General features: G+C 33.5%; 1 protein-coding gene across 1 annotated transcript; it reads left to right on the top strand.

The window, feature by feature from the left end:
- LOC105156359 (flavonoid 3',5'-hydroxylase 1-like) lies at nt 1,114-6,676 on the top strand. Its single transcript, XM_011072474.2, has 2 exons — nt 1,114-2,113; nt 5,995-6,676. The coding sequence occupies exons 1-2, from the start codon at nt 1,187-1,189 to the stop codon at nt 6,616-6,618; spliced, it is 1,551 nt and encodes a 516-aa protein (XP_011070776.2). The 5' UTR covers nt 1,114-1,186; the 3' UTR covers nt 6,619-6,676.

The following is an 11,539-nucleotide window of genomic DNA, read 5'->3' on the forward strand; positions in this document are numbered from 1 at the left end:
TTTTTCTATATTATAGAAGTGTGAACGTATCTTGTTATTGTTATGATACGTATATAAAATAGTATTTCTGTTTATTTGTAATTCTTGAAGGTCAACTAAGTAAATTCATATTATAATTAATTGATTCAAAATTATCTTCCGAAATTGGATAATTTTGCTGGAGTGCGTCGATGTTGCTAAATAGAGGGGAATCGATCTGGAGATTTTGCTAACTATGTTCTTACTGATTATCCTCCGTACATATTTCATTCAGACAAAATTTCCATTTTCTGTTATCATCACAGGGTAGCAATTTTAGACTCTTAATATAAATTTTTATATAATTTAAGTTTAAAGGTCGTAATATCAAAAAGTGGTCGAAATAATATGTTTGGTCACATGGCACTCATGTCTCAATTTTCGCTAAGATTTTTTCGCAAAAAAAGCTATAGAGGACAAATTTGTAAATTCAGTATCAAATGTGTAACAAAATATTTACTGTAACAAAATATTATATATGTAACAATATCGGTATACTGTATATGATCTGTATTCTTTAATTTATGCATGTAAAGTATTTATTTGATTTCTGATTTATTATATGGAAACATAGAAAGATAATATAATATAAGTGTATATTCACTGTAATATTCGAAAAAAACTATTTTTAATTACAGATTTTATGCAGGGCTATTGTGAATGAGTGATTTGAAAAGTTGATTCCATTTCTTTCTTATTTTTTTTATCATACCCTAGCTTAGGAATGATATGCATGTTTTAAAAAAAAAGAAATGATTTTTCGCTACACTATAATTATTACGATTTAGAAATCATAATAAATTAATATTCTACGGTCAAATAAAATTAATATATAAATTTAAATTTTTACAACGATTAATAAATATTTGTCATGATTTTTAGCTATGGAAAAAATAGTTGTTAATAGTTAACTTGTAATAGCCACTTTTATTTTTTCTCTTTAGACCATTGTTCTAGATTCTAGGGTACTGTACAAATTCACCCTTTCTGGATTTGGACAGTTTTTGCAAAGAAAGAGCAAACCGACCAGTGATAGAAAACTGTTAGTGAGCGGATCTGCATTAATGATGGTAGAGAATATATCATGCCATTTGATCGTTATCTCATCAACCACATATAAAGCTCTTGCCTTCCAGCAGTAGTTTCTTCAATAATTCCAGCTACCAAAATGAAAATGGACGACCTTGCTCTTGCAGCTCTGACAGTCTTTTCTCTTCTGGCCTCCGTCCTTTGGTCTTCATGGATATTCAAGAAATCAAAAAAGGGAACAACTCCATACCCGCCAGGGCCCCGGGGACTGCCAATTCTTGGATACCTACCATTTCTGCAACTCAACTTGCACCACCAATTTGCAGAACTCGCTCAAAAATACGGCCCGATCTACAAGCTCCAGCTAGGCGGCAAACTTTCCATCGTGATCAGCTCCCCAGCTCTGATAAAGGAGGTAGTTCGCGATCAAGACATGATTTTTGCAAATCGAGATCCTCCTGTTGCAGCAGTAGTCGTCACCGGTGGCGTAGACATCGCCTGGTCACCCTATGGGCCCTACTGGAGTGACATGAGAAAACTATTCGTACGCGAGATGCTAAGTAACAACAATCTCCAGGGTACCTACGTGCTGCGTAAGGAGGAAGTGGCAAAGGTGGTCAGGGATGTGAGTAAGAAGATAGGCAAGCCCATTGAAATTGGTGAACTGGTTTTCCTGACCGAGCTCAATGTGATACTAAGCTTGCTCTGGGGTGGGACGATCGACGAGCAAAAGCGTGATAAATTGGGAGCTCAGTTTCGGTATAAGGTGTTAAAATTAGTTGATTTGCTGGGAAAGCCTAATGTTTCTGATTTTGTTCCGGTTTTGGCCAAGTTTGATGTTCAGGGAATTGAGAAAGAAACTAGGGCTCTTATGCGAAGCGTGGACGAAATTCTTGATACGGTTATAGATGAAAGAACGAAGATGATGGGAGCTGAGGAGGGTGACTTGACTGCTCATGAGAGTGAGAGGCGAAAGGACTTTCTGGGAATTCTTTTAGAGATGAAGCAGCAGAAAGTTGGAGAGGGATCATCGTTTGGGCTGACTCAAATAAAGGCCATCTTGATGGTAAGTTCTCAACTTCTCGAACATTTCATTTTCTGGTCCCTGAGACATAGACATGTTTATGGATATGCTGTTTTGGGCTTTATTGATATCATTCCTGTTTTGGACTAAACCACAATGATAAATTACAGCCGTCTTTATTAAAATTTGTCATAATTATAATTACTTAATAATTTTAATTTTTATTTAATAATAAGCTCATTTTGTTATTTTTCATAAGATTTTCATCCATACAGTAAACTAGCCAAAATGCCTTATGAATTATAATTTATAATTAAATTTTTATGGACTAAATATGCCCAATAGAATATTTACTTTACCTTTTTATTCATATATTTTTCAAATATTTTTAGAAATAAAAATAAAAAAGTAAATAAGAGTAAAAGTTGTAATTTTCAACTCCTTGTCTGTGGACTAAATATTATTCCATTTGGAAGGGGTATTTATAATTTTTCAAACAATAAGGGGTGTTGCCTTCTAACTTGTATTAGCGTGTGAGACGTATAACTAAAAAAAACTTTATTATTACCTATATTTTGATTGTTATGAGCTAAAAATCATAGTAAATCACTATTATTAATTATTATTAAATAAATTTGATGCAAAAACTTACCTTATTCACCATGGCCAAAGTATTTGCCATGGTAAATATTTGAGTCAACTTTGAAAAAAACACGGCATTAAATATGGCATGCCCGTAGTTAATAACTATTTACTATGGTTATTTGTTGGACAGAAGTAAATTTCAAGAATATTGAATAAAATTTCTCCCACAAAATATTTACATAATTATATCAACATCATGAAAGAACGGAGTAATTATCCCTTAATTATATAGGTTGAGGGTCTCCTGATCTACGGTCCCGGATCTTAGAAGATACTCAACTGCCAATCTGTTCCATTAAAGGAGAACAACATTTTGAATTTCATTTCATTTAGGATAAATTACAACAAGTTCTCTTAAAGTTTGACATAATTATGAACACTTTTTTGTTGTTTGAAAAATTCATTGCGATTATAATTTTTCAAACAATTAGGGAACTTTATAATAATACCAAGCCTAAAGGAAACTCATTGTATTTTACTCTATAATTTGTATCTATATAAACTAGCTAGTACCCGTGCTAGGCACGGAAGAAATATATATTTTCTTAAATAGCAAGTAAATAATTTACTTTTAAATATAAATATAGGTAAATAATAAATAAATTAAAGTCAAAATGATTCGTAAGCATAAAAATACAAAGGTTATATTTTATATAAAAATAAATTAAATTTATTTTACTAACCATATACATAAAAATATTAATGAATCTTCTGGATGAATACAAACAACGATAGACTATCTAAATCTAAATATAATAACCAATAGCATATAGAAATATAAAATATTTGATATCAAAGTGAATTTTAAAATATATTACTAACCAATTTATTTAAATAAATCTGGGAATCTTTTGAATACAGACAAATAATCTCATACTTACTAAATTTAAATAAAATAAAAACTTTTTTACATGGACAAATAAACTCAATGAACTAGACTAATATGCACATATATTACTCTTACTTCAATAGCCTCTATATTTTTATTTTTTTATATACAAAATTTAGAATATATGTCCAATATTAAGGATTCTTCTGGAATAAAGATTATATTTTGGTTCTTATTTGTAGTTCGGGCTCAATTGCAACAATAACAAAATTTCAAATTGATCTTCTAATCATTGTAGACAATTTTTTTTTTCTTTTTTGGTAAAAGCCGCTTGTTCTTAAACGGGAATTTGATCGTACACCTCTACTCATTTATTAAAATTGAAAAAAAAAAACTCCTATACAATTTTAAAAAACCATAAACAACAAATACTTACTTTTTTTAAAAGGGAATTTTTTTTTTTGTTGTTGTCTTTTTTGCCCTTAAAATCTTAACTAGGGGTACGAAGGATTGAATTTGCCCTAAATCTCACCTGGCGAATAGTGAAGAAGCTCAACTGCTGAAGCTCTTCATGTCACGCCCCAAATTTGAGACGTAACACGGCAGCATCACTAATCACTCAGTAACTGACTCTCCTTTTATTAGCTTGAGCATGCACAATTATATAATGTCATAAAACACGTAAAATTCATTTATCGAAAGTTTCAAGAAACGAGTAGATGAAAATAGTTAAACATTTCAATCTCCTGCACAAAGTACGATTTCATTGGACCCAAAGAGATGTGAATTTGCATCACTTAGTTTGGTTCAGATGTGGCAAAATGATTATAATTCGACTAAACAAGATTTCTTTTATGCTCAAAAGTATTAAAATAAATTAGTTTAACAGATCAGTTTCTTAATTTTAGATCACGTTAAGGTGGGCAAGATGCCGTTTTAGCCTATAGCCAGGCCACACTTTAACACTAATAGGCGGGTCAGAACATATTATCATAGCCAGAACCATGTCCTATTTAACACTAATGTAGTGACAGTAGTATCCCACTTAACACTAGTAGATGGGTTGGAAAAATTTCAAGGCTAGCCCCTAAACTTGATCTTAGTAAATTCTGAGCAATAATTTATTTATAATTCTACTAAATAAAAATAAAAAAATTTCATGATTCCAACACTGTATACATATATTGAAAAAAAATAAAGGCATATTTCTACAGAATGCGAAAATATCGATACACATATATAATAAGCATGTTCAAAACAAAGTATGTATATATGTATAAATAAAAGAGTTATTTGCGAGAAAATCCTTTGATTTGAATAAAATTTTAAAAATGAAAAGAGTAGAATGAAAAACCCACTTACCTATTTCGTTATTCGTCTAAGTAGATCGTCTAGTCCAAATGACCCGTATCTTAAAATAAAATCGTATTATTACTGTTACTAACATAATGATTACTATTCGTATTATTGTATTTATGTACGTACATATATATTATTTATGTATATTCTAGCATTCTTCTCATAATCTAACTACTCTACGGCAATTGCGTTGGTGAATTATCTTATTATTAACCATTTAACAACTCAATAAGCCGACAAATATATAATAATTAATTAGTTTGTCATTACTGAACAAAAAAAAAAAAAGAAAAGAAAAAATCAAGGCTCAAAGAAGGAATTCGTGTTACTGATGCTCAACCTAGATTAATTGCACAAATTCCCTAAGCATAATGGCATTGATCTACATCTCTTTTGATTAATCAACCCATTATCATTACACAAATTCACATATTTGTCTTGATACAATTCATCAAATTAATAAGCCAAATGCCTGACTACAACTACGGCGGATGCTCTGTTTCACCTTTCTTTTCGTTCGGCCGCTGTATATATATATATATATATTTCTTTCTTTTGTATATGTATATATATATATATAGTGTATTTACCCTAATTTCCTTTTATATAAACTAAGTACCTAAGAACACCCATATTTCTCTATTCGTTTATGAAATAAAAAGAGGTCTATAATAGGTGCTAATTAATAAATTTTATGATCTAAGTGAAAATTTTAACTTATTTATTTATCAAACTCATAAATGTTCTATTATAAGAAATATGAGTATTACGTCGTGGCACGCTTAAATGTATAACCCAAAATGTAGAATTTAAATTGTTTATTATAGATTAAATCTACCTCGTGAGATATGACAGTCATCCCCTCCAACAAAATTCTTTCTTTGGAACCATCCAAATTTTCTAAAATAGAGGACTATGTCAATTGGATTATTATTTTGAATATTAAAACATTCTCGATAGAGTACGATACGTATATACATATATATATATATATGTTTATCTTAAATATTGCTAGTAACTTCTGCCCTTATGGGAAATATAAGGGTCGGAATCCCACTTTAAATTTCTTTAGCTAACCTTTGTATAACAGGACATTATCCTTGGCGGGACTGACTCCACGGCAACGATGGTGGAGTGGGTGATGGCCGAGCTTCTGCACAACACCGACATAATGAAAAAAGTGCAACAAGAACTAATAGATGTTGTCGGAGAGAACAACATTGTCGAAGAATCCCACATAACCAGTCTACACTATTTGGATGCTGTCCTGAAGGAAACTTTCCGTCGGCACCCTCCACTCCCACTCCTTGTTCCCAGGTGTCCTAGTCAATCCTGCATAATTGGCGGATACATGATCCCAAAGCACTCACAAGTCTTCTTGAACTTGTGGTCGATATGTATGGATTCACAGGTTTGGGAGAATCCTTTCGAATTCCGGCCTGACAGGTTTCTGAAGGACAATGCAGGAAATTTTGATTACATTGGGAACAATTTCCATTATATTCCATTTGGATCAGGGAGAAGGGTGTGTCCAGGTCTCCATTTGGCTAAGAGAATGGTAATGTATTTGCTTGCTACACTCCTTCATTCATTTGAGTGGCGGTTGCCGGAGGGCGAAACAGTTGACCTCTCGGATAAATTTGGATTTGTCATGAGGAAAAGCACTCCTTTGATTGCTACTCCATATCGGAGACTCAGAGGTTACCATATTTGAACTTGTATGCATAGTCGTAACCTATCTATATGTTTATATAGTTATTGGAAGAATTGCATTTTACGTCCCTTAAGTTAGTATTTTTGTGATTTTGATCCTACTAATTTTTACTCATAACATTGCACCCATAACTTAAATAAGTTTGCAATTTCATTAAATTCTTAATGGAAGCATCACGTGCATGACACGAAATTCGTTAAGTCCTGAAATGCGTTGATTGATGTTTCCATCAAGAATTTAATAAAATTATGATTTGGGATTAAAATTATAATTGTTAAGTGGATATCAGACAGATCCTAACCAAAATATTACAAACGATTGGAGTACGAAACTCCTTTTATATATACAACCCAAGATTACAGAAATTTAAAGAATAAAAATGTAATAACAGAAATCAAACTCTGTAAGATAGTTCGGCTCAGAATCTGCCAGATCCAAGCGAGGGGAAACCGGTCACATAGATAGTACCATTCCCAGAAATCACCGACCCACGGTAACACCACAAAGTCAGAATACCGACCACACTCCGATCACTTAGATCACTGCATCACTTCATTCACTTAGACTCGTTAGATTCACGAAGAAATCTCAAGAAATAACTGTCGATTTTCTGGTATGTAAGAGGGTATAAGACTCCCTATAAATTGGACCGAGGAAACTGGTGAAGAAGGAAAGCACTAGAAGTTTTCCTTTCACCATCGACTTGGCGAAGGAAAAACTCCATCAAATCCGGTGACAAAATAGGAGGAGATTTCATAGAGAGGAAGGGGAAGAAACTGTCGGTGCAGAGAGAGGAGAGGAGAAGTAGAGAATGAGAGAGGAACCAGATTAGGGCAAAATATAAGTGGGTAGAAGTGGGTCGGTTATCGGGTCGGGTAGTGGGCTGCCAAAGTAGGTTGGGTCATTGTGGGCTTCAGAGATGGGCCAGACTAAAAGTCTTTTGGGCCACATAATTATATCACACTCCACCTTGGACCAAAATATCCCGTTGAAGGGAAATTGGTCTGGAGTTTTCTTGGATCTGGCATTATCATCACTGCCTTAGAGGGGGCTTACCCCTGTGTACCTGCAAGAAAGAGTAGCAAAGTTAGTCAGGGGCTAAGTTTAAAATTTTTAAATAGTTAACAAATTTTTCAACAGGAAGACTCTTTGTACCCGTGTCAGCTGGGTTTTCTTCAGTTCTTACCTTTTCTAATTTGATAACCTCATTACTCACAATATCACGAATAAAATGGAATCTAACGTCAATGTGCTTAGTCCTATCGTGAAAAATGGGGTTTTTGCAAAGTTGAATAGAAGATTGACTGTCAGAAAAAATAACAAGCCGATTTTTAAGAAAACCAATTTCTTTAATAAGGCCCTCAAGCCAAATTGCTTTTTTGAAAGCTTCTGTAGTAGCAATGTATTCGGCCTCAGTAGTAGACAGTGCAACAATGTGTTATAGTTGAGACTTCCAACTAATGCATGATCCACACAAATTGAAAATGTAAGAGGTAGTAGATTTCCTACTGTCTTTCTCATTAGCATAGTTAAAGTCAACATAACCAACAAGATTAATAGAGTCAGAGAATTTGGAGAAATTTATACCTATATTATCAGTACCACGTAGGTACCTTAGAAGTCATTTTAAAGCCTCCTAATGGGGAGGTCCTGGATTGGACATGTACCTGCTCAAGCAACTTATAGCATATGCAATATCGGGTCTAGTACATACCATAAGAAACATTATAGACCCAATAACATTAGAATAAGGAACCTTACTCATTCTCTGATTTTCGGAAGCAGTTTTAGGACATTGGTCCTTGCATAATTGAAAATGGCAGCTAAAGGCACAGAAGTGGGTTTTGAATTTTCCATAGAAAACCTTTTCAAAATGGAGTGAATATAATATTTTTGACTTAAGAGTACGGAAAACCTTTTTCAATTTCTACAAATATCCATGTCAAGAATTCTTTTTGCGTCACCAAGGTTTTTCATTTCAAAAGTTTTGGAAAGATCATTTTGCAAAGTTTCAACAAATTTTATGCTAGGACTAGCAATAAGCATGTCGTCAACGTACAAAACGAGAAAGACAGGAACATCATTCAAGAATTTGAAATATAAGCAATGATCATAATCACTTCTTTTGAAGTTAAGAGAAAGCATAAAAGTATCAAACTTTTTATTCCATTGCCTTGGAGATTGCTTTAGGCCATATAAGGATTTTCTTAACAAGCAAACATGATTGGATTTGTTTTTATCAATAAAGCCGACGGGTTGCTGCATATAAATGTTTTCATCAAGGTCACCATGCAAAAAAGCAGTTTTAACATCCATTTATTTTAACTCCCAATCAAAATGAGCAGTAAGAGCAAAAATAACACGTACAGTAGTGTATTTCACAACGGGTGAAAAATCTCATTATAGTCTACCCCTTCCTTTTGAGTAAACCCTTTGGCTACTAGTCTAACTTTGTATTTTGGAGGGTTTTCTTGCTTGATTTTAAAGATCCAATTGCAATCCACTAAGGAACATTCTTTTGGTTTAGGCACTAGATCCCAAGTGTGGTTATCCTTCAAGGACTTCATCTCCTCATTCATGGCACTAAGCCATTTCTTAGACTTAAGGGCTTCGTCTACGTTTGTAGGTTCAGAATTTTCGACATTCGGGCTAGTTGGAAATCGTTTAGCTTAAAGGGAATCCTACGTTCTCTTCTATTCCTATCTCGTGCTAGTTGGTAATCTTCTAAGGGATTGGGATTTTCTATAGGTTCTTCTTCTTCTATGTTTTGTTCATTATTATTCGTTTCTATATACTCTCCCTCTTCTTGGTTATCCTCCACCTTATTAAAGGTTAAGTCTTTTTCTGTTGTTTCGGGTTTTGAGAGACAGGGCATTTCATCTTCGTTAAAGGTTACATCTCTACTAATAATCACTTTATACCCAGGTTGGCTCCGAACCCACAATCTATACCCTTTAAACCCCAACAGGATAACCAATAAAAACGCATTTCATAGAGCGAGGTTTAAGTTTATCAGAACTTTGATGAATGCAAAGCAACCAAAAGTACGTAAGAAAGAAATATCAGGTTTCTTACCACTCCAAACAATTTCAGGAGATTTACCTAATAGAGGCACAGAAGGAGACAAGTTCATCAAGTAAGCAGCAGTTAAAACTGCTTCACCCTAGAAAGATTTTTTGTAAACCTGAACTGATCAGCAAACATCTCACTTTTTCAAGTAAGGTACGGTTCATGCGTTCAACAACGCCATTTTATTGTGGGGTGTAAGGATTGGTCTTATGTCTCTTAATCCCAAATTTATCACAAAGATCATCAAAGTTTTTATTACAAAACTCAAGACCGTTATCAGTATGCAAAGATTTAAGCCGCTTACTCGTTTGGTTTTCAACAAGAATTTTCTACTTTTCAAATTTTTCAAAGACCTCAGATTTGTGCTTTAGCAAGATAACAAATATCTTTCGAGAGAAATTATCAACAATGGAAAGAAAATAACGATTTCCACCATGGGTGGGTTCCTTAGAAGGTCCCCATACATCAACATGAACGTAGTCTAACATGCAAGATGACATAGAGGGATTTGGGGAGGGTGCAGTAGGAAAATGCACACGATGTTGTTTTCCCATAACACACTCATCACAGAATTGCAATTTGTCAATCTTATCACACAAAATGCCTTCTTTGTTCAGAAATTCAAGTCCTTTTTAGCTGATATGCCCAAAACGTTTATGCCACAGAAAAGTTTTGTCATGCACACTCACAGATGCAGCCATAGAATCATAAGTAACTGAACATAAATACAAATTGCGTTTCTTTTCTACTTTGAAAACAACAAGAGAACCTTTCATGATGCCCCTTCCCCACCTACCTTCTAAACCCTCATCTTCCAATGCAGCACATGAAATGAGATTATGACTAAGTTCAGGAACATATCTAACATTCTCAAGAGTCATTTTGTAACCATCATTGAAAATCAAACAAATATCACCAATGCCTTTAATCTCACAACGTTTTTCATTTGCCATAGATACGAAGCCAAAATCATCAAGTTTGAGATTTGAGAAAATATTTTTAAAAGGACTAATACGAAAAGTACACCCATAATCAACAAGCCATTCATACATGCTCATGGAATGTAGAGAATTCACATCAGAAACAACAAACACTTCACCAGATTCATCAGCAACATTATTCACTCTTTCTTTTTCTTCTCCGTTGTTATCTCTATTATCTCGCCTAGGTTTTCTACAGTCTTTGATATAATGACCTTTTATGCCACAGTTATAACATCTTCTCTCTTTGGTTTTATCATCTCTATGTGAATGATCTCTGGTCCTAGATTTACTCCTATTGTTGTTTCTATTTCGGTTTTTACTCCTACTGTTGTATCTATAGCTAGAATTCCTAAATTTGGACCTACCTCTCACAGAGTTTATCTCATGTTGGTTATTACTAGGTCTATTCGTTTTTAGATCAATCTCTTTATTTTTTTAATCCATTAACAATAGTGTCAAGACTCACACTATCTCTACCGTATTTAATCACAGCTTTCACATCAGAATATGTATCAGGTATAGCATTTAGAAGCACAATAGGAGAGTACTCATCAGTATTCTTATCACCAGTCAATTTGATATCTTGAACTAATTTAGTGAAATTTTGGTGAATTAAAATTCCCTTCATTTTTGGCTGCCAAATTGAAAATCCCTCTTTCCATCAAACGGTTATAAATTGTATCCGGCCATTAAAAAGGTTTTTGTTTTAGAAAAAGGTTCGAAAAATAGTTTTAAGAAAGATTTTCAGAAAACGTTTTGCAACGGATTTGAGCAAGAGAGTATCACGAATCACAGAAATTCACAACAGATCACAGCAATAGTCACAACATATATGCCAACAAAATGTATATCACAGGTTTCACCAGTTA

Source organism: Sesamum indicum, linkage group LG1 (assembly GCF_000512975.1).
Source record: "Sesamum indicum cultivar Zhongzhi No. 13 linkage group LG1, S_indicum_v1.0, whole genome shotgun sequence".
Classification (NCBI taxonomy): Eukaryota; Viridiplantae; Streptophyta; class Magnoliopsida; order Lamiales; family Pedaliaceae; genus Sesamum; species Sesamum indicum.